The sequence below is a fragment of the Balaenoptera musculus genome, chromosome 16 (genome assembly GCF_009873245.2).
Source record: "Balaenoptera musculus isolate JJ_BM4_2016_0621 chromosome 16, mBalMus1.pri.v3, whole genome shotgun sequence".
Lineage (NCBI taxonomy): Eukaryota > Metazoa > Chordata > Mammalia > Artiodactyla > Balaenopteridae > Balaenoptera > Balaenoptera musculus.
In genome coordinates, this window is record NC_045800.1 from 1,861,500 (window position 1) to 1,885,121 (window position 23,622).

Here is a 23,622-nt window from a genome sequence, read left to right on the forward strand (position 1 = left end):
CCTTAGAAGAAGTACTTTTGCAGTAACAAATGTTCGCAGTGATGAAGGAAAATACAATCTTGACTCAGAACCTGTGCCCGTTCTCACCTCTTCCATCCTTGCCCTGTGGCTTCCTGGTGAAAGACGGTGGGAGAGGAAGGGAGAGAGGAAGTGGAGGCAGGGCTGGCAGCCAAGGGTCAGGGTGCCTGTGGAGACACAAGCCTACAGAATTAGTCCTAAGTGGGTACATTATTCCTTTTATTTCAATACCTTTTTCCACTGTGCACCCCTCACAAAACTATTTTGCTGACCAGGGCCCAGGTATATTGTTATTTTAACTGGTACCAAGCAGACCCCACAGAACTTTCTGGAAACAATGCAGGGAAGGGTAAGCAGTGTCCTTCCCAAGACAGGAAGGCAGTCTGGGTGGAGGGTGGGTTCTCCTTCCACGGGTGAAGGAGACCTGGGGCAGCAGTTTGGCGGGACCGGGGGCTCCCTGCGGCACTGGAGCAAGGCACCTCCCACCCAATCGCCCAGGCCTCTGTTTTCCTGCTCCCCCATATCCTCTGCTTAGACAGTCACTTTTGGGGTCAAAGGACACTTGCGTGGGCCACAGAGGATGGACACCAAGTGTCTTCATTGGGGACCAAGGGCTCCAGGAAAGGAAATCAAGCGTCATCTCTTTATTGTTGTGTTCACACCCTGGTTGTCAGCTAAGCCAGTCTCTGTGATCTTTGGATAAATGTATATAATTTTAAAAACAAGATGAGCTTCCTGAGGCACAAGAGAAACAGCAATCTAGCCATTACTGGATGCATTTTGAACTCGTGCAGGAGGGAGGTCTCAGCTGGTTCCAAAGGAGTGGGGATGTCTGCCTATATCACCCAGTTTTATTCGTTTTCCTGTGGGACTGGCCCCAAACTCTGAACACTCGGCATTTAAATAATGTCAAAGCATTAGTCTCGGTTTTCATCATCTGAAAGACTTCTTCCATGACTCAGCACTGACTTTGAAACCAACACGGGTGCTTGCATGAAGCTTTTGGCCATCATATGATTCCAAGCCCCCTCGGCCGTCAGGTGCCCAGGCACCTGGCTCCCGCCATGGTTCAGGCCTCGGTCTCTGGGTCACTCTGTTCTGCCACTGAGATCCAGGAGGAAAAGGTTTCAGCGGAAGTTGGGGGGCTGCACTCGGGGTCTGGAATGTTCCATGAGTCCTGGTCATTCACTTCTGAGCCGCTTTGCAAACTGCGCCCAGTCTAGGGGAAGCTTCACCCTCGTGTGGCTTTTTCCAAAGCTTCCTCCCAGCCTGGGCCTGTGTGCCCCTTGCTCAGAGCTCTTCACTCGGGTGCATGGACCCCAGCATCATCTTGGCATTTTTGTCCTTTTGGGGAAGGTGGTTGTCAGTAAGCCCAAGGACTCCTCAAGCTTCCAGCTGCTTCTGGGCACTTGTATTTAGCAGACGCTGCATAACTAGTAAGAGGCCAGGCTCCAGAGAACCTGCCCAAATCAGTCCATTTTGACCTTCCCTTTCGTATACATAGTGTAATTTTTCACATCAAAAAGCACTTAAGTGCTTCTGCAAATTATGACTCTTCAGCGGCCATATCCTGGCCTCTAAACTACGAGGCACATTTTGGACGCTGCTCTCTGCTCCCTGCATCTTTTACACACCCTGGCCCAGGTCATATACATTTTGAACATTCTTACACAGATGGGATTAAATCAGTTGTGCATATGATTCAGGTCCAAATGATAACTTTTCCTAAAGTTCCCTGGGAAGAGAAATATGTCACAATGACAAGCTTTCAAATTACCCAAATATTTTCAGCTACCTGGTAAGCGCTGTTGCAGATGGCTTGTTATTTACTGTTTAATGGAATGTGTTTGTGATACACGATAGTGCGAATTCCCTGGGACCGGAAAATTGATCGTTTGCATCTCCCCTTTGTGTGCAGTGCCTAGGGGTTCGGCTGGTTTCTGATGTGTACGTTGTTTATAGTTCAGACCTGCTTTTCAAATGTGCTGTCTACTTAAAGAATTTAGAATTTATTTCAAATCGTTGAGTTGAATTATTTGAAGGATTCAGCAAAAGTATATTTGGTTTAAAAGCCAGAGTGAAATGATCACTCTTTACAAAACCCGTTAGTAAAGAAACTGTCAGTGGTACGTACGGCTTCCAGCCCCTTCACGAGGTGCCAGGTTTTGCCAGTTGCCGAGCCAGGGGATTCCTGCTAAACTAGTGGTTTTCTGTAGCGTGACAGGGTGCAGTTACTTTTTTGAGTTTTTAAATATCATCGGCCCCACGGCTTTGGAAGTGTACTTATGTTTCTAGGCCATTTGGTGCAGAAGCCTTTTACGGTAAGTGACCGAAAGAAATCTCTTGGCTTGGAACATTGTTTATTGTGGTAGCTCGTAAACTTTGGGGAAGTCCCGTTGATGGCCTTGGATGTAAGTGGTAACGTTGACCTTCTACAGTAGGTGCTCCCATGGAGTCATATACAGCTATGGCTGGAGACACAAGAGCATGGAATTAGCAAGAAGTGCCCTTGTGGTATTTTTCTGCTTTCCCCAAATATGCCCTCCATTACTCTCCTCTTGACAAACCAAGGTGACCACATCACACTGAAAGCATGTCCCCTGGACCAGGCTGCATCTTTAAGGATTTAGGGGCAGCCTGAGGAGGTAGTCCCCAGCCCCCATGCCCATCCGTGACACCAGGGTGCCCTCACAGAGCTGTGAGACTGTGATCCATTCACCTGCAATTCTTCATCCCACCTGGGGGCCACCTGGGGCAGGGGGCATCTGTCTAGGACAAACAAAGAACACCACCATCCAAAAGACAGGACAAGACCAAACAATCTAGTGTCTGGAGGTTTTGTAGCCGCCACCCATGAGCCTGTCCCCAGATCAAGCCCACACCTAGAGAGAGTCAACTGTGAGAGAGGAAAGGAAACACTCTGTTCACAGTCAGACAGCTGCTGCCGCCACCCGAGGTGCAAAGGCAAAGGATAGTCAGTGAGTGTGGGCAGCAAGGAGGGGCCAGCGTGCTGGGCCCTGTCCTCACATGAACCGTGAGACCAGCTCTTTCACTTCCATATACATGATTTCCAGAATCCCAGAAAAATTAGCTGTTGAGAAAGTAAGAGCATGGCTCCTCTGAAATGCTCTAAGGTAATGCTAGAAAGTATGTGAATCCAAGTTAAGATTGCTATAAAATTACATCTTTGATGTGTCCCAAGATAACAAGAGAATGATCTACACTCCAATGCCAGTGCCGGAGTCTGGATTTCTTCATAAGATGGGGCAGTGTGCGTCTCTTTGTGGCCTTGGACATGCATGGAAAATGAATTATTAACATCCACGGAAAATGAATTATTAACATCCACTTGCCTTGTAAGTTAGTCTCTGTACATAGTTCATGATTTTAGTTTCTATAGAAACCTGCGGTTTTGTAAACCGTACGGAGTCTGTGCCCTGTGTCATTAGGACATCCTACCTGGGATGGACGCCTCATTAATACCTGCCCATGAGAAGACTGTGTGCACAGTCATTTGTCATGGGATTTTAATTTGTCCTTTCAGACTGAAGCATAAATATTACCTGGCATTTATTTTCTCTGCAAAAAAGGATTATAAAACATGAATTTCTGAGAAGGGAGACCAGATATCAGCATTAATCCTGAGACCCGTGCATCACACCCTCGTGTACTATGGCAGGTGTTGTTTCCTAGGGTTTGGGTGAATAGGCCAAGTTCTCTTTCCAGTTTCCGTGAAACTTTTCACCGACACGGAGATAAATCTGAAATCTGACCACTAGGAGGCCAACCTAGAATCGGTTCTAGAGCCCCTGACCTTAGAGTGTCTTCACTGGTTCTTTTTCAGACAAGTCTGCCTGCCTTTCACTGCCTTTGGCCCTGTTGTTCAGTAGCACTTGGCCTTCAGCTGTTACCACGTACCACGTATCCTCACATACCAATAGGAAGGAGACCTGGCCGGGCGTTCCTGGGGCCCTTGCTTGCTGGCAGCAGGCACGTGACCTCTGAGATGAATCCATCATAGGTCTGTCCTCCCTTGCGTGAGGGAGGGGCCTGTTGTAGAATCTTCTTTGAGGCTTCATTCAGCAGTTGAGAGCATGCCCAAATGTCCAGCATTTGCTGGGGACCTGGGGGCCTTCCCAGCCCCTGATGACCATCTAATCCAGCATGGCGCCCACCCACAGGCAGGTCTTTCTCCTGCCCACGGAGTGGCACCAAGCCACTCCCAGATGGAAAGACAGGAGACCTTGTTTCGTCTCCAGTCCTGAGGTTCTGACCAGTAATTTATCAGATGCTAAGTGCCTGCTGTATGCAGTGTATCGTATGCCAGGTTCCCAGTCTGGTCCAGACGGGACACATCTGGGAGCTTCCCAAGGCCCCCTTCTCCCTGATGGGATGGAGACTTTCAGGAACAGTGTGAGGCTCACATCACCTGCCAACTGATTGCGGAAGAAGGAGGCTTGGCCCTTCCATGAAAGGTCATGGCCCCGGGAAGGCAGGCAAAGCAGATGGAGGAAAAAATAAATGACCACATTCCCAGATTATAACTACTCCTGCCCCTCCCCCATCTACCACGTCCTCTCTCTCGGACAAGCATTGAACAGAGGTCTATTGCCACCCATCGTGTTGGGGGGGGGGCAGGGAACCAGGGGACACAGGTCAGTTAGGTGCCGTTCCATGCCCCTAGATGCTCTAGCGCAGGAGAAAGGGTGTGTTAATGGTGTGTCAGGTGACCACAGTGAGATGTGCTCTTCCCGGCGAGAGTACTGCGATGCGGTACCCCGGAAATCGCACCGTCTCCTTGGCTGGAAGCACCCTGCTGCCAGCTCGTAGCTGCAGAAATATCTCTGTCTCCTGCCCCATGTCCCACCATGTCACTACTCCCCTTTCTGGCCCTTTCTTTTTTTTTTTTTTTTTAAACAAAGCCAACATTATATATTTTTTTTAATTTTTTTTTATTTATTTATTATTTTTGGCTATGTTGGGTCTTCGTTTCTGCGCGAGGGCTTTCTCTAGTTGCGGCAAGTGGGGGCCACTCTTCATCGCGGTGCGCGGGCCTCTCACTATCGCGGCCTCTCTTGTTGCGGAGCACAGGCTCCAGACGCGCAGGCTCAGTAATCGCAGCTCACGGGCCCAGCCGCTCCGCGGCATGTGGGATCCTCCCAGACCAGGGCTCGAACCCGTGTCCCCTGCATTGGCAGGCAGACTCTCAACCACTGCGCCACCAGGGAAGCCCTGGCCCTTTCTTTTTGAACTGACAGTCTGGTGATCTCATGAGAACATGGCTGAGCTGTAGCCCCTGCCCCTGGGCACGGGGACCTTCTGCCGCCCCTGCACCGGGGCCGGGCACGCTGCCTGATTCCCATGCCTCCCTGGGCCCCCGGCTTCTCCTTAGGGTCTCTGGGTGGACAAGCCTGGGTCTCTGCATGTTTGGAGCAGTAGCTGCTGTTTGATTTGAGTTCCTGCCCTGGGCAGGGACGGCCCAGGGGTCAGGTCTCTGAGATTCCCATCAACACCGGAGCTATTGCATCCCGGCCAGTGCTGTATCCGTGATAAAGCAGTTCGGGGACTTCGACAAGGCCATGGGGACATCAGGCAATCGGGGAGGTGACGTGTCAGTTGAGTCTTAAATATTAAGTAGGATTTTGACAGATTTCTCAAGGGAGCAGAGGACTCTAGGAAGAGGGCATTGGAGGAGACGTGCCTCCTTGCAGATGGCGGGTCTATCTTCAGCAATCCTTCCGTGTAATCGAGTTAATCCTTATTTATTTTGTGATTATGGTTTGCCAGAGGTTTGTTGCACCTCATCGCAGGGACACAGAGAAACATCGCCAGGCGGGGAGTACATCTCACATCGACCCACCATCCTCTTCCCAAGACTGGTTATCAAGAATTTTGGCCCATTCTGTACAGCCCCTTGGAGGTATAACTGTGCAGTCATCTGAGAGTCTTTCGTCGTATCTCCATGTATTTGGCCTCTGTTTGTGGTAATTAATGGTTTAACTCTGTTCAGTCTTGCGACGCCTTCTGCCGGAAAGCGTGCTCAGCTTGACGTTTGCTGCCCCAGTGATGGGGACGGAGGCTGGTCCTGAAGAGGATGGAGGAGGGTGAGAGATTTGCTGTCAGCACAGGGAGAGGCCACAGAGAAATGAGCGCCGGGGGAAGAGGCAGCTCAGGCAAATTCAAAAGGCCCAGCTGAGATGACTTCTAGTAAGGCAAAGAGATCTTAATATGGTGGGAAGGGAGACAGAGAGCGGCTGTGAGTTTATTCCACTGTCAGACATGGTGCTGGAAAAGGCCCAACACAGTGAAAATGGCTCAATATGCCCAATGAAGAGGTCAGAGTTGATTTGCCCATTTTTAACTTTTTTTTTTTTTCGACCGTGCTGCATGGCTCATGGGCTCTTAGTTCCCCGAGCAGGGATCAAACCCGGGCCTTCTGCAGTGGACCACCAGAGAAGTCCCTTTTAACTTTTTTTTTTTTTTAATCAGTCATCAGTTTTATACACATCAGTGTATACATGTCAATCCCAATCGCCCAATTCAGCACACCACCATCCCCACCCCACTGTGGTTTTCCCCCCTTGCTGTCCATACGTTTGTTTTCTACATCTGTGTCTCAACTTCTGCCCTGCAAACCAGTTCATCTGTACCATTTCTCTAGGTTCCACATACATGCGTTAATATACGATATTTGTTTTTCTCTTTCTAACTTACTAGTTAGATCTAGTGTCTAGATCCATCCACGTCTCAACAAATGACTCAATTTCGTTCCTTTTTATGGCTGAGTAATATTCTATTGTATATATGTACCACACCGTCTTTATCCATTCGTCTGTCGATGGACATTTAGGTTGCTTCCATGACTTGGCTATTGTAAATAGTGCTGCAATGAACATTGGGGTGCATGTGTCTTTTTGAATTACGGTTTTCTCTGGGTATATGCCCAGTAGTGGGATTGCTGGATCATATGGTAATTCTATTTTTAGTTTTTTAAGGAACCTCCATATTGTTCTCCACAGTGGCTGTATCAATTTACATTCCCACCAACAGTGCAAGAGGGTTCCCTTTTCTCCACACCCTCTCCAGCATTTGTTGTTTGTAGATTTTCTGATGATGCCCATTCTAACTGGTGTGAAGTGATACCTCATTGTAGTTTTGATTTGCATTTCTCTAATAATTAGTGATGTTGAGCATCTTTTCATGTGCTTCTTGGCCATCTCTATGTCCTCTTTGAAGAAATGTCTATTTAGCTCTTCTGCCCATTTTTGGATTGGGTTGTTTGTTTCTTTAATATTGAGCTGAATGAGCTGTTTATATATTTTGGAGATTAATCCTTTGTCCGTTGATTCATTTGCAAATATTTTCTCCCATTCTGAGGGTTGTCTTTTCATCTTGTTTATGGTTTCCTTTGCTGTGCAAAGATTTGAAGTTTCATTACGTCCCATTTGTTTATTTTTGTTTTTATTTCCATTACTCTAGGAGGTGGATCAAAAAAGATCTTGCTGTGATTTATGTCAAAGAGTGTTCTTCCTATGTTTTCCTCTAAGAGTTTTATAGTGTCCAGTCTTACAGTTAGGTCTTGAATCCATTCTGAGTTTATTTTTGTGTATGGTGTTAGGGAGTATTCTAATTTCTTTCTTTTACATGTAGCTGTCCAGTTTTCCCAGTACCACTTATTGAAGAGACTGTCTTTTCTCCATTGTATATCTTTGCCTACTTTGTCATAGATTAGTTGACCATAGGTGCGTGGGTTTATCTCTGGGCTTTCTATCTTGTTCTATTGATCTATGTTTCTGTTTTTGTGCCAGTGCCATATTGTCTTGATTACTGTAGCTTTGTATTATAGTCTGAAGTCAGGGAGTCTGATTCCTCCAGCTCCGTTTTTTTCCCTCAAGACTGCTTTGGCTATTCGGGGTCTTTTGTGTCTCCATACAAATTTAAGATGATTTGTTCTAGTTCCATAAAAAATGCCATTGGTAATTTGATAGGGATTGCATTGAATCTGTAGACTGCTTTGGGTAGTATAGTCATTTTCACAATATTGATTCTTCCAATCCAAGAACATGGTATATCTCTCCATCTGTTGGTATCATCTTTAATTTCTTTCATCAGTGTCTTATAGTTTTCTGCATACAGGTCTTTTGTCTCCCTAGGTAGGTTTATTCCTAGATATTTTATTCTTTTTGTTGCAATGGTAAATGGGAGTGTTTCCATAATTTCTCTTTCAGATTTTTCATCATTAGTGTATAGGAATGCAAGAGATTTCTGTGCATTAATTTTGTATCCTGCAACTTTACCAAATTCATTGATTAGCTCTAGTAGTTTTCTGGTGGCATTTTTAGGATTCTCTATGTATAGTATCATGTCATCTGCAAACAGTGACAGTTTTACTTCTTTTCCAATTTGTATTGTTTTTATTCCTTTTTCTTCTCTGATTGCCATGGCTAGGACTTCCAAAACTATGTTGAATAATAGTGGTGAGAGTGGACATCCTTGTCTCATTCCTGATCTTAGAGGAAATGCTTTCAGCTTTTCACCATTGAGAATGATGTTTGCTGTGGGTTTGTCATATATGGCCTTTATTATGTTGAGGTAGGTTCCCTCTAGGCCCACTTTCTGGAGAGGTTTTATCATAAATGGGCGTTCAATTTTGTTGAAATATTTCTGTGCATCTATTGAGATGATCATATGGTTTTTCTCCTTCAATTTGTTAATACGGTGTATCACATTGATTGGTATGCGTATATTGAAGAATCCTTGCATTCCTGGGATAAACCCCACTTGATCATGGTGTATGATCCTTTTAATGTGCTGTTGGATTCTGTTTGCTAGTATTTTGTTGAGGATTTTTGCATCTATGTTCATCAGTGATATTGGCCTGTAGTTTTCTTTCTTTGTGACATCTTTGTCTGGTTTTGGTGTCAGGGTGATGGGGGCCTTGTAGAATGAGTTTGGGAGTGTTCCTCCCTCTGCTATATTTTGGAAGAGTTTGAGAAGGATAGGTGTTAGCTCTTCTCTAAATGTTTGATAGAATTCACCTGTGAAGCCATCTGGTCTTGGGCTTTTGTTTGTTGGAAGATTTTTAATCACAGTTTCAATTGCAGTGCTTGTGATTGGTCTGTTCATACTTTCTGTTTCTTCCTGGTTCTGTCTCGGAAGGTTGTGCATTTCTAAGAATTTGTCCATTTCTTCCAGGTTGTCCATTTTATTGGCATATAGTTGCTTGTAGTAATCTCTCACGATCCTTTGTATTTCTGCAGTGTCAGTTGTTACTTCTCCTTTTTCATTTCTAATTCTATTGATTTGTGTCCCTTTTTTTCTTGATGAGTCTGGCTAATGGTTTATCAATTTTGTTTATTTTCTCAAAGAACGAGCTTTTAGTTTTATTGATCTTTCATTTATTTCTGATCTGATCTTTATGATTTCTTTCCTTATGCTAACTTTGGGGGTTTTTTTTTGTTCTTCTTTCTCTAATTGCTTTAGGTGTAAGGTTAGGTTGTTTATTTGATATGTTTCTTGTTTCCTAAGGTAGGATTGTATTGCTATAAACTTCCCTCTTAGAACTGCTTTTGCTGCATCCCATAGGTTTTGGGTTGTCGTGTTTTCATTGTCATTTGTTTCTTGGTATTTTTTGATTTCCTCTTTGATTTCTTCAGTGATCTCTTGGTTATTAAGTAGTGTATTGTTTAGCCTCCATGTTTGTATTTTTTACAGATTTTTTCCTGTAATTGATATGTAGTCTCATAGCATTGTGGTCAGAAAAGATACTTGATACAATTTCAATTTTCTTAAATTTACCAAGGCTTGATCTGTGACCCAAGATATGATCTATCCTGGAGAATGTTCCATGAGCACTTGAGAATAAAGTGTATTCTGTTGTTTTTGGATGGAATGTCCTCTAAATATCAACTAAGTCCATCTTGTTTAATGCGTCATTTAAAGCTTGTGTTTCCTTATTTATTTTCATTTTGGATGATCTGTCCATTGGTGAAAGTGGGGTGTTAAAGTCCCCCACTATGATTGTGTTACTGTCAATTTCCCCTTTTATGGCTGTTAGTATTTGCCTTATGTATTGAGGTGCTCCTATGTTGGGTGCATAAATATTTACAATTGTTACATCTTCTTCTTGGATTGATCCCTTGATCATTATGTATTGTCCTTCTTTGTCTCTTGTAATAGTCTTTGTTTTAAAGTCTGTTTTGTCTGATATGAGAATTGCTACTCCAGCTTTCTTTTGATTTCCATTTGCATGGAATATCTTTTTCCATCCCCTCACTTTCAGTCTGTATGTGTCCCTAGGTCTGAAGTGGGTCTCTTGTAAACAGCATATATATGGGTCTTGTTTTTGTATCCGTTCAGCCAGTCTGTGTCTTTTGGTTGGAGCATTTAATCCATTTACATTTAATCTACTTATCAATATGTATGTTCCTATTACCATTTTCTTAATTGTTTTGGGTTTGTTATTGTAGGTCTTTTCCTTCTCTTGTGTTTCCTGCCTAGAGAAGTTCCTTTAGCACTTGTTGTAAAGCTGGTTTGGTGGTGCTGAATTCTCTTAGCTTTTGCTTGTCAGTAAAGATTTTAATTTCTCCGTCGAATCTGAATGAGATCCTTGCTGGGTAGAGTAATCTTGGTTGTAGGTTTTTCCCTTTCATCACTTTAAATATGTCCTGCCACTCCCTTCTGGCTTGCAGAGTTTCTGCTGAAAGATCAGCTGTTAACCTTATGGGGATTCCCTTGTATGTTATTTGCTGTTTTTCCCTTGCTGCTTTTAATATTTTTTCTTTGTATTTAATTTTTGATAGTTTGATTAATATGTCTCTTGGCGTGTTTCTCCTTGGATTTATCCTGTATGGCACTCTCCATGCTTCCTGGACTTGATTAACTATTTCCTTTCCCATATTAGGGAAGTTTTCAACTATAATCCCTTCAAATATTTTCTCAGTCCCTTTCTTTTTCTCTTCTTCTTCTGGGACCCCTATAATTTGAATGTTGGTGTGTTTAATGTTGTCCCAGAGGTCTCTGAGACTGTCCTCAATTCTTTTCATTCTTTTTTCTTTATTCTGCTCTGCAGTAGTTATTTCCACTATTTTATCTTCCAGGCCATTAATCCGTTCTTCTGCCTCAGTTTTTCTGCTATTGATCCCTTTTAGAGAATTTTTAATTTCATTTATTGTGTTGTTCATCATTGTTTGCTCTTTAGTTCTTCTATGTCCTTGTTAAACGTTTCTTGTATTTTCTCCATTCTATTTCCAAGATTTTGGATCATCTTTACTATCATTATTCTGAATTCTTTTTCAGGTAGACCGCCTATATCCTCTTCATTTGTTAGGTCTGGTGGGTTTTTACCTTGCTCCTTCATCTGCTGTGTGTTTCTCTGTCTTCTCATTTTGCTTGACTTACTGTGTTTGGGGTCTCCTTTTCACAGGCTACAGGTTTGTAGTTCCCATTGTTTTTGGTGTCTGCCCCCACGTGGCTAAGGTTGGTTCCGTGGGTTGTGTAGGCTTCCTGGTGGAGGGGACTAGTGCCTGTGTTCTGGTGGATGAGGCTGGATCTTGTCTTTCTGGTGGGCAGGTCCATGTCTGGTGGTGTGTTTTGGGGTGTCTGTGACCTTACTATGATCTTAGGCAGCCTCTCTGCTAATGGGTGGGGTTGTGTTCCTGTCTTGCTTGTTGTTTGGCATAGGGTGTCCAGCACTGTAGCTTGCTGGTCGTTGAGTGGAGCTGGGTCTTGGCGTTGAGATGGAGATCTCTGGGAGATTTTTGCAGTTTGATATTATGTGGAGCTGGGAGGTCTCTGGTAGACCAGTGTCCTGAACTTGGCTCTCCCACCTCAGAGGCACAGCCCTGATGCCTGGCTGGAGCACCAAGAGCCTTTCATCCACACGGCTCAGAATAAAAGTGAGGAAAAAAGAAAGAAAGAAAGAAGAAGATAAAATAAAATAAAATAAAATGAAATAAAGTTTGTAAAATAAAAAATAATTATTAAAAGAAAATTAAAAAGTAATAAAAAAAAAAGAAAGAAAGAAGAGAGCAACTATACCAAAAAAGAAATACACCAATGATAACAAGTGCTAAAAACTATACTAAAAAAAAGGACAGACAGAACCCTAGGACAAATGGTAAAAGCAAAGCTATACAGACAAAATCTCACCCAGAAGCATACACATACACACTCACAAAAAGAGAAAAAGGGGAAACAATATATATATATCTTGCTCCCAAAGTCCACCTCCTCAATTTGGGATGATTCGTTGTCTATTCAGGTATTCCACAGATGCAGGTACATCAAGTTGTTTGTGGAGTTTTAATCCGCTGCTCCTGAGGCTGCTGGGAGAGATTTCCCTTTCTGTTCTTTGTTCGCACAGCTCCCGGGGTTCAGCTTTGGATGTGGACCCGCCTCTGCGTGTAGGTCACCTGAGGGCATCTGTTCTTCGCTCACACAGGACGGGGTTAAAGGCGCAGCTGCTTCGGGGGCTCTGGCTCACTCAGGACGGGGGGAGGGAGCGGTACAGAGGAGGCGGGGCGAGCCTGCGGCGTCAGAGGCGTCGTGACGTTGCAGCAGCCCGAGGCGCGCCGTGCGTTCTCCCGGGGAAGTTGTCCCCGGATCACGGGAGCCTGGCCGTGGCGGGCTGCACAGGCTCCCGGGAGGGGCAGTGTGGAGAGTGACCTGTGCTCGCACACAGGCTTCTTGGTGGCGGCGGCAGCAGCCTTAGCATCTCATGCCCGTCTCTGGGGTCCGCGCTGATCGCCGTGGCTCGCGCCCGCCTCTGGAGCTCGTTTAGGCCGCGCTCTGAATCCCCTCTCCTCATGCACTGGGAAACAAAGAGGGAAGAAAAAGTCTCTTGCCTCTTAGGCAGTTCCAGACCTTTTCCCGGGCTCCCTCCCAGCTAGCTGTGGTGCACTAACCCCTTCAGGCTGTGTTCACGCCGCCAACCCCAGTCCTCTCCCTGCGATCCGACCGCAGCCCGAGCCTCAGCTCCCAGCCCCGCCCGCCCCGGCGGGGGAGCAGACAAGCCTCTCGGGCTGGTGAGTGCTGCTCGGCGCCTCTCCTCTGTGCGGGAATCTCTCCGCTTTGCCCTCTGCACCCCTGTGGCTGCGCTCTCCTCCGCGGCTCCGAAGCTTCCCCCTCCGCCACCCGCAGTCCCCGCCCGCAAAGGGGCTCCTAGTGTGTGGACACCTTTCCTCCTTCACAGCTCCCTCCCACTGGTGTGGGTCCCGTCCCTATTCTTTTGTCTCTGTTATTTCTTTTTTCTTTTGCCCTACCCAAGTACGTGGGGAGTTCTTGCCTTTTGGGAGGTCTGAGGTCTTCTGCCAGCGTTCAGTGGGTGTTCTGTAGGAGCAGTTCCACGTGTAGATGTATTTCTGATGTATTTGTGGGGAGGAAGGTGATCTCCACGTCTTACTCTTCCGCCATCTTGAAGCTCCTCCCAGAATTTACTTTTTGTACCAAAATTTTTCAGCCATAAGAATATTGAAAATATATTTAGCAAGTTTTCATTTGCTTTTGATTAATTCTAATTGAACCAATAGCTTTGCAGTCTGGAAGGTGCCCAGTGGTTCTGAACACAATATTTTGTGGAATAAGCTGTAATCCGTGATCATTGCCACACTCACAACGTTCCTATTAATCTTATTTCAAGTTACAACAATGCGAGGCTTGTTTCCACACTTCTATTTTTAACGAATGAAAATGTATTACAAAGAAATCCTAATTATACCCTTTGGAGTGTGATTCAATGGCAAATCCACTGGTAATTTTCTTTTTTCAAAATTCCGCATAATTGCACGAGAAACGAAGAATGTAAGTTCTCCTGCAATAGTTAGTTGGTCTATAAATAAGATTCCCTACTGGGCTGAGCGAGCAGGTTTTTTTCTTTGCACATTTTGTATGAGGTTTGATTAATCCACGTTATAACCCTGATGCGTGAAAACCCTTGTTAGACGTAGCACATGGTATACCACGTTCTCATCATGTCCCCAAATTGGTAGCCTGCATATTTTTACAGCACCCTGGACAGAGGTGGAAAAGCTGCAGATTTGGGGGGCGTCAGGAGGTGGGGCTGCCCTGGTTGAGCCGTTAAGTGACTGTATGACCTGAACGGTCCGTCTCCTTGTCCCGAAACGCGGGAGTGCAGATGTGCCCAGATCTTCCTGTGTATCACTGGCCTCTGTTCCTATGTGCCGGAGCACCTTCCCAGTGGTGACAACCACAGATGTCTCCAGACACTGCCAAAGTCCCCCAGGAACAAAGCACCCGGGCCAGAGCCCTGATCTTGACCTACATCAGAAAACCCGGATGTGCGTGGCGTGAGCGCCTTCAACCCTGCAATTCCCGGGTTGCGGTTGGTTTTGCAAAGAGGGAGGGAAGTGCCAGGCTTTTGAAGTGTGTGTGCCCTGCTCTTCTGGACCTCCAAGCACTTAGGACGCTGTCCCGGATGCAGGAGACACTAAGTCCCGGTGCTTCCCAGAGGGCTGCTTTTTAGGTTTGACATCCTCACTTGACCTGAGCGCATGTCAGAAAGGTGGCCTCAGGATCAGGTTTGCACCAGCCTGTTGAAGTCACTGCCCGAGGGCCCTGGTCCTGGGGGGGCAGGGCTAGGCCGGGAGGAGGCCCCGCAGAGGGGTCTGGGTGTCGAAGCAGGGCTGCTCTCTAGGCGGTGGAGGTCCGGTCTGTGCATCATGGCTGAGAACAGGCTGCCTGGGAGGAGACCGGGGGTGGGGCTGGGCAGACCCCACTCCCAGGCTGGGGAGCAGGAGGGACAGGAGTGGGGGTAACCGCGTCTGCATTTGGCCAGATGATTTCTTCCAGCAGCAAACGTCAAGGTGCTTTAGAAGGAGGTTTCCAGATGCTTTCAGAAGAAGGTGTAGAACCATAAAGAGATCTATCAAATGGCCAGTTAAATAAAATGATGCAAGTTGCCGAGCTGGTGCTTCGTAAAAGCAGGCTCTCTCCTTCCTCCCAGCCGCCCTGCCTGGCCCCTGCCCTGGGCCCACGCTGGGCCCTCCTCCTCCCTGCCCCTTGTGTCTGGGCCGTGGCTGCAGCCACCCCTGCGGAGGGGGACGGACCGTCTCTGGGCTCACGTTGCCCAGCTGTCCCCGTCCCTGTGCAGATTGCCCAGGTGGCATCCCGTCTCCCCGCTGTCACTGAAATCTCCCTTGCAGGTTAGACGTCAGAACTAAGTTTTCTGTCCCCTGAGTGTTCATAGAATAGTCTCCCCATAAATGTCTTCCATGCATTTATCCGAAATGAAACAGTATCTAAAAACAAAAGCGGAACCAAGTTGAAGCTCCACCGCTTGGTTCAAGTGACAGGCTCGCTCCGTTCCCTCGGGTGACGACCGGTCTCTGGCGGTGAAACGGTGAGGGACTCACAGCCTCCTTCCTGGTGGCCCAGCGGGGTGCCCTCTCCCACCGTCGCCTTCCCTCCCGAGGGTGTCCATCCTGTTAGGGCTTCAGTCTCAACTTTCCGCCCCAAAGGCAGCAATGCTGTTTACATCCCAAGAGCAAAATCTCTGCTTTTCTGGGCTGACTGTTCCAAGCTTTGCCATGTGTCCAAAGAATCTTTGCCCCTTACAGGGTTACCCAGAGGGTTTTGAAAGCTTGCAGTGAGAAGCAGTTGGGTCTCCAAGGTCACGTTTGACTCTCTGTGTCTTGTGCCCTGAAGGACGGAAGGCCATGTGAGTCCCGGGCCCGAGGAGGCAGAGAGAAAAGACACGGGTGCCAAGACGCCGCCGCCCCAGATTCTTCTGCCCCTGGAGGAGCGGGTGACCCACTTCCGAGACATGCTCCTGGAGAGAGGGGTAAGGATGCCACATGATAGCGCTCCTCAGTGGGGGTGGCGGAGCTACTGTCCCCCAGCCCAAGACCCCTCCCCTTCCTCACCGAGCCCGCAGTCACGCTGCCTGACACTCAGGGGCCACGTGATGTGAGGCCAAAGCAAAGGGAAATGAATCCTGCTTCTTGTCCTAAAAGGGAAAGGAGGTTTGAAGGGTGTGATGCATCGCGGGGTAGCTGTCGCCACCTGTCCAAGGAAGCGGCTGAGAGGTGAACAGGTGTGGGTCACCTGGAAGGGACGGTCCCCGGGGCCATGTGGAGAAATGATTGGTCTGTGTTGATGGCCTTCCTGCTGGAGCCCTGCTGGCTTCCGGGGTCCACACCCCCAGAGGGACGAGCCCTCCACTTCACTTGGGGAGGGACTCGTACACCTCTGGATCAACCCAACGGTCTTCGTACACCTGGGATGTCTTAATTGTAGTTGACTTCTGAATCTCATTTTGAATTGAGGAGGAAAAAACAGTTTATAATTGAATCTCCTTCCAATGACTTTTATTTCCTGTTTTGGCTTTTGGGTATAAAATGAGCCCGATACAATAGTTTAGCCCAGTTGGATTTCTTCATAAAATGAGACCGAACGCAGAAGGCAGTAATAGGAACCGGTGTGTAATGATAATTATAATGAACACTGTAAATGGCCTTAGGAATTCAAAAGCAAATTCCCTCTGCAGTCAGCACCCACCCAAGGCTGCCTTCTGCATGGCCTCTCCCAGAGCAGGTGCAGCTGGGAACTGAGGTGGGGGGCGGCCTGGGGAGACCTCCTCTCCCCCAGAGCAGGGGGTCTGAGCAGCGCTGGCACCTGGGCAGGGTGAGGCCCTGGGGCTACAGGGAAACTTAAACGGTGCCAGCGCTTAAGAGTTAGGCGTAAGAAGGAGATTATCTCAGGCACCTTCCGTGGGAGACCTCTCTTCCTCTGCACCATGAATTTTAATGCATGCATTGCTCTATCTATCTAGAGACTCACTCAAAAATAAAATACAGCCCTTGGCGCAAGGACCTGGAAGGAAAAGTAGGCTTGTGAGCTTAAAACTACGATGCAATGGATTAAGCCTATATTCACATATATGCCGAGTAACCCAGAAGTGCAAGATGGGAAGGCCGTGAACGCACACGCACACTGGAGTGGTCCCTGGTGTAGAGCGAGGACGTGTTTTTGTAAAAAGACATAATTTTAAAAACTATATTTACTAGGCTAAAATTTTATTTCTAAAAAAAGACTCCCTCCCCATGCAACTTTCCTTTTTTTTTTACCAAGACATAGAGATGATTTGATTAAAGAAATCCTGCAGGATGAAATAGCCTTGAAACAACTGACTCTCTTGTGAGAGGTGTGTCTGTGTGTGTGTGTCTGTGTGTGTGTGCGCCTGTGAGTGTACATGCTTGTGTGTGTGTGTTTGTGTGTGTGGTGTGGGCTCCCTGCCCGACCCACCGAAGACTCCGCGTGGCAGTTGGGAAAGGGCTCCGGCCGACCTCTCCCTTCGCCCATTGCTCGGCCCTCGCCCCATTCTCAGCCTTCCCACTTCAACAGCAAAGACGGGCAGACAAAGCCAGTGTCACTGCCTGGCTAAGGAGAGGAGGCCAGGAACACAGGCCGGAGCTCCGAGCTCTGGCCATCCAGCCCCTCTGTTCCTACAGCGGAGAAATGGGTCCGGTGCCCACGTTCCCTTCTCCAGCCACCCCGGAGGGTTCTGCCAACAGGGCTTTGACTCCATTTAGATGTCGTCACTGCCACTCGACGGGGTTGCTTATTCCGTGGCTGTCAGTGTCCTCCTGGTCCTGGAGGCTTGTACCCAGTGTCACCACCGGTCACCATCCCTGGTGGCCGCCCTCAGCTGTCTCACAGCCCCCCTCACCAACCTTCCACTCTTGGCATGGGGTCCCTTCCCTGGGAGGCCCTCCGTCCCTCGCCTCCCTGGCTCCCCAGCTGACACATGATGCCACACGGCCGCTCTGTGTCCCCTCCACATCGCCAAGTCACCGTGCTGGCTTGCAGCTCCTGGAGACGCGGGACTCTCCAACGCGCCGTTGGGTTCCCAGGGCCTGGCTCCCAGGAGGCGCTCAATGATTTCCCAGGACTCCCTTTGTGTCCGAGCTCTGGTCTTGCTGCACGTGCCCCGGGCCGGCCCAGCACTGATCCCAGAGTGGGCCCATGAGCCTGGGTAAGGGGGTTTATCTCCTGGAGCAGCTGCTGTTTCTGTTTCCTTCTCCGCCACTCGTGTGGCCCCAAGGCATCTGCACGACAGGGCTTATGGCATCGCTCACGTGAATGTGATAAAGCAGATCCTCTCCCCTCGGAGCCACTGAGAATAAGATTCTCTGCTGCAAACCCACTGGGAGGGATACTCCTGAGTTGTGCTGCCACACCTCTTCTGATTGCAAGGACAGTGCAGAAATAGTCATAATTCCGAGTATCTGAATGGACCCAGCCAGTCTGTCCCAGTGGAGTTAAGTGGGAGACATGGCCCGTCCTCCGTGAGACGTGATGGCATTGTGAGCATTTGAGAAATAGATGCAGCGTTCATCTCATCAATGTCCAAGTTGTCCACCTCTTTGTCTTGGAAACCAACCAGGCGCATCTTACCAGCACAACATCAGACTAACCCACGTGGGAGATCAGGGCTGCCGGAGACTCCGCCCTCTCCTTCCCAAGGATGTGAGTCTCTGAATGTATCCCAGTGGCCTCAGTTGAGCAGTTTTACTAAGGAGATTTTCAGTGTGTTCTTGTCTCGTTGAGGTGGGTGATTCCATTCAGCCTTTGATTCTTAGGTACTCATGCATGAGCCTCAGCAAAAACACCCTGGGAATGGGAGGCACCAACTCCAGTGCTCTGGGTTTTCTCTGCAGAGAGACTGGGGTGAAGCCTAGACCCCTATCTTACAAGGGTTTCAGAAGAAGCCCGTATGCTGCTCATGAAGAGAAAAGGCCAACCTGAATGCACTGCTGATGTCGTAAAGCAAAGCCAGCGTTTATGACTTCTGGACTTTATAAAGTGTGCCAGCAGATTTTATGAGTTACTCGTGCTCAAGAGGGGTTGATAGCTAAGCCCATCAGATTTCCAGTTGCTTAAAAATGCGGCCGAGAAAGGTCACGTTTTTCACAGGTTGGGTGATTAATAAGATTTTTTATTGCATTTGCTCAGTGCTTCAGCTCAGAAACTCATGTGCTTATAGAATGATGGCACTAGGTGTGTGGATTTCTAGTAGTTTTAAAAGGGCATATGGTTTGGGGCATTCCATGGGGATTATGGCTTGGGGAAGGGGCCTTCGGTTTTGTGGTTTTGAAATATGTAAGTGGAAGGTTTTGTTTTTATATTGTTTCACTAGTATAAACCACAGTAGGGTTTTCTTTAAACTTTGGTCTATAAAGGGGCAGGATTCATTGAGTAGCAGAGGATTAATTTAACCCTGTCTATTTAGATAAATGCATTAGAGACATTTTATCGAAGGTGTCTTCCTTCTGCAAAGTATCCCTTGGAAGTGGCTTTCCCAGGCGCCGAGAAAGAAAGACTCTTCCATCACCCTGGACCTTGATTCAGGCACTCCAGAGTCCCTCTGCGAGTGACCCACAGCCAGCTTCCCAGCAGCGGGCAGCCTTGGGGAGACTGACTGGCACAGTGGCCAGCTCTGCAGCTGAGACCCCTGGACTTGGGTCCGAGTCTGTGTTGAAATATGGAACTCACAGGCCACAGGCCCTCGCCAGCCCAGCCACAGTGGTCTCTCTCTGCGCTAAGACAGGCGTCCACCCTGAGGTTTTTGGTGCAAAGTTGGTCCAAATGAAGGAGAGGCTCTTTACCAGGTGTCCTCCCACCATCAGGGAAGCTGCATCTTCTCCCATGTGGCAGGAAGACCCCCTCCCTCGTGGGGGATGTCCGGTGCTCCTTCACCCAGATGCATAAGTGGTGTTGCCTAGGGCTGTAGCGGCACTTGGGCCAAGACATGTGGGGAAGGGTTTCGGTCACCCTCAGGTGCAGGTACACATCACAGGTGAGATGGCTCTGGAGGTGAGGTGCCTGAGCTGTAGCTCGTGAGTTGTGGACACCTGCAGGGTCTCTTCCACGAGGTGAATCTTTGCTCCTTGGGAAGTTTATCCGCTTCGTGTTCCGATGGCAGCTCTTCAAAGTCTCACCAGGCACATACAACTAATAAAATAAAATCGTGCTCTCAAAAGAACACATGCTCATTATAGGAAAATTGCAAAATACAAAGAATAGAAATAAGAAAAAAATCACCTGAAGCCCAACCCTAAGAGACAATTATTATCATCAGTGGGTACATTTCCTTCCAGTCTTTCTTTCTAGAAACAGATTTTAAAGAAATAGCAAAAATAAACATTTGTATTATATAGTATAACCAAGATTGAACTGTAGTTGAACATGGCTGAACCAAAGTTTTTTAATATAGTCAATTTCATAAGGTTCAACCTAACTTATACATTGGTATACTGTTTTCTCCTTTTACCCATTTTTAAAATATTACTATAAACCTTTGGGAACATTTTTGATGAGGGTATAGTAGTCGATTCATTGTCAGTTCAAAAATCCCTTTTTTCATTTATTTAGTTTATTGCCCAGTTTTGCTAGTTTAAATAACACTCTGATGACCATATTGATGCATTAATGTTGGTTTTTTTGTGTGTAGGATTGTTTCCTACACGCTGTCAACATTTGACCTGTATTACCAAATTGTTTTGGAAAAAGTCGTTTTCTTACAATGTATTCTCCCAGCGGTGTTTGACCAGCGTGCTCCACCAGCACTGAATAGTAAGAAGTATAAATATTTACTATTTATTATTTTTTGAATCTCATTCTTCTTTTCCTTTGATTTGGGTTTTCTCTTGGTTTTTATGCTGTGGTGTGGTGTCTCTTTCCTGAGTTAACTGCCATGGCCTTTGGCGATTCAGCTCTGCAGATATTACTGTGGTCACCTCTCTATTAGTGAGTAGATCGCGGTCTAATCATGAAGATGACCTTGGGGGAGTTGTGGACCACCCACTCTAATGCCTAGAAAGGGGTTATAACTATCCCTAATGTGAAAGAGAAGTAAGTAAAATTAGCTGAGATACGGTGGAATAACAGTGCGAAGTTTTATTTATCAATCAAAATACCCAAAAAAAGCGCCAAAATTGGCAAAATACCATGAGCGCTAGGAGTTGAGGGTGGGCATTGACATGTTCTGGAGTTTGGGGGAAGCACGCGGCCCCTTTCTCACTTCTGGATCACCTGTGGGTCACCTGGCTCACCTGGGCTCAGGGGAACCTTCCACATGCCGACCACTCCCCCCTCTAAATTTAGGGATTGAGCATCTCCAGGGGCAGCGCTCCACCAGGGAGGGTGGGAGCAGGAGGTGAACCGCCACTTCCCCGCCTTCGGTGGGACGAATTGCAGGCAGATTCCAGCGTGTTCTGCGTGAGTCTCCACGGTTCCCTGGGGGCACGGCGGCCTGGGACCCCCAGGGGCCACCTGCCCATTTATGCACCGTTCTTCTCCCTCCACGTGTCAGTGTCCTGCCCATTTATGCACCGTTCTTCTCCCTCCACGTGTCAGTGTCCTGCATGCCTGGCATCACCTCCCAAATGCGCCGCCGTCACCCAAGCTCCGTTCTCGCGGCTGCTTCTAGATGGTCCCGGAGATGACACCGCCTCCCGCCCAGGGTGAGCCCGGAGCACAGCCTGCTCACTTCATCCTGTGCTGTGTCCACCTCAAGCCGCCTTTAATTGTCAGGAGCTCCAGAGCCAGAAATAGAAGACACAGCTGTGCGTTCCAGGAAATTGGATAAAGAGGGGAATGGCGGGAGTGCTAATTACAAGCAACACGCCCTCTCTCATCAGCGGAGCCTGCAGGCGGCGTGGAGGACAGAGCAGAGGACCAGAGGATGCTGGGCACATCCTCACACGTGACCCGCCGTGTCAGGGCGGCGGGGTCTGGGTGCTCAGGAAGGGTGGCCCCGGAGGGAGAGGTAGTGGGCAGGGAGGGGGTCTGGGCTCGGGAGGGGTGGGGTGAGCGCCGACGGAGGGAGATGGTGTTGGGGCGAGGGTGGGGGCTGGAGGTAGAGAAGCCAGGAGGGCAAACTTGGGCAAGTGCACGGAGGGGCCGTGGCCACGGTCTCCGGCCCCTGGAAGCAGAGGGCAGTGGGCTCAGGCTGGAGGGAGATTCAGGGACCGTCTTCAGGGGCCACTGGGCCTCCTGCACGGCTCAGCATGTCAGGTTCCCCCCCCAGTGGCCTCGTGCCCCCTCAGAGCTCCCACACCTGCTTCTCCCCTTCCCAGGTGAGAGAGGCCTTCGCACCTCCTGGCTGAGGCCTTGGTCCGTTTCCCTGAGACCAGGAGAGAGCAGAGGTGATAGCAAGGGGAGAGAGGATGCCAGCCGAGGGTCCAACCCGCACGTGCAGACAGACAGACAGACAGGCAGACGGGTGCCTTCCTCTCGTCCTTCGGCTCCTGGCCTTTTCTGTGACCCAAGGCTTGACAAGAACTCAGAACAGCCTTTGGTTTCGGAGACGAAGCATGCCTGCCTCCTTTGGGTGCCCAGCCTGGGGGCAGGACCCCGAGGGGACAGCCGTGGCCCCGTGGCACCCACGGGACTTGCGTTATTATCCCGCTTTTTAGCCTTAACCCAACGCTCTCTGAGCACGTTACTTAACGGGGTCCCTTTCCCCAGGAGCAACGCAGGGCCCACTCCTTGGCCTTCGGAGAGGTTTCCGTGAAGGTGGGGCTGAGGTTGGAGCCGGTGTCATCCGGGGAAGGGTCACCTCGTGGTGGCTTCTGAGAGGGTGTCACCCTGCCGTGCCCCGCAGGTGGAGGGGGTGGAGGGGTCAGCCGCCCGGCGTGGGCACCGTCGGGGACCCTCGCTGGTGGGGGGCGCTCAGGGCCGCTCAGCTGGACCGGACGCTGGGTGGACAGCTGGGGCCAGACCCAAGAGCCCTGGGTGCTGGCCGAGTGGCCGACCCGTTGGTCTGAGGGCTCATGGAAAGGTGGGGGCTGCGGGTCAAGGGAAAATGACGCTGGGGGACGGGGAGCCATCAGGAGGCCACTGTGGTCGCCCAGGCACGAGATGACCACCCCCAAAGGCGACAAGGGTGAGGTCGTCATTTTGCTACTTGTGCTGGCACGATTCTTCGGGGTTTTAAAACAAGGTTATTTTTCTGGGAGAACCTTGAAAACAACTATGACAGGAAGGGCCTGGTTTATGTGGCCGCAGAGAGGGTGCCAGTGTCTCCCCTTTGATCTGCAGCCTCGCTGGAACTGTCGTCCCTCCAGCAGTGGCACCTGTAGGTGCAGACAGTGCCACGTGGGACGCCCACGTGTCAGCCAGCCAGGCGGCAGCCTCGGACCACTGCCGGGGGTGGACGCCCGCTGACAGTTTCCACTTCATGGCGGCGTCTGTCCAGGTTTGGGAACTGCGCCCTGGCCGGTCCACGCTGCCGCTGCTTCTCTGTGCCTGGGTTTCCAACCACCAGCTCTGGTGTCTTCTGTTGTAGAAATGGCAGGGAACACAATTCGGACACTGAAGATGAATCAGAGGGGAGTCTGCCAGCAGGAGAAGCACAAGACTGCAGGAGGCTGGCCTCCAGCCCAGCTCAGGGGACCCGCTGCCCACGTCTCCCGACTCCCAGCCCATAGCGCGTGATGTTCCAGTGGGGGTTAAATAAAGATGTGCATGAGTGCTAACCAGAGGCCAGCGGCATGGGCCAGGACAGTGTCCAAACACACTCTCGGCAAGACGAGTAGTGCTGACCTTCACCCACGGCCCGGAGTCACCTGGTGTCAGCACCCT

At 48.9% G+C, this 23,622-nt stretch overlaps 1 protein-coding gene across 1 annotated transcript in view; it reads left to right on the forward strand.

Annotated features, from left to right (window-relative positions):
* The window catches only part of TCERG1L (transcription elongation regulator 1 like), a 193,411-nt gene that overhangs the window by 158,266 nt on the left and 11,523 nt on the right, over positions 1–23,622 (forward strand). Inside the window, exon 9 of the mRNA XM_036829411.1 lies at positions 15,682–15,817. Coding sequence (XP_036685306.1) covers positions 15,682–15,817 — 136 coding nt within the window. The remainder of the gene's footprint in view (positions 1–15,681; positions 15,818–23,622) is intronic.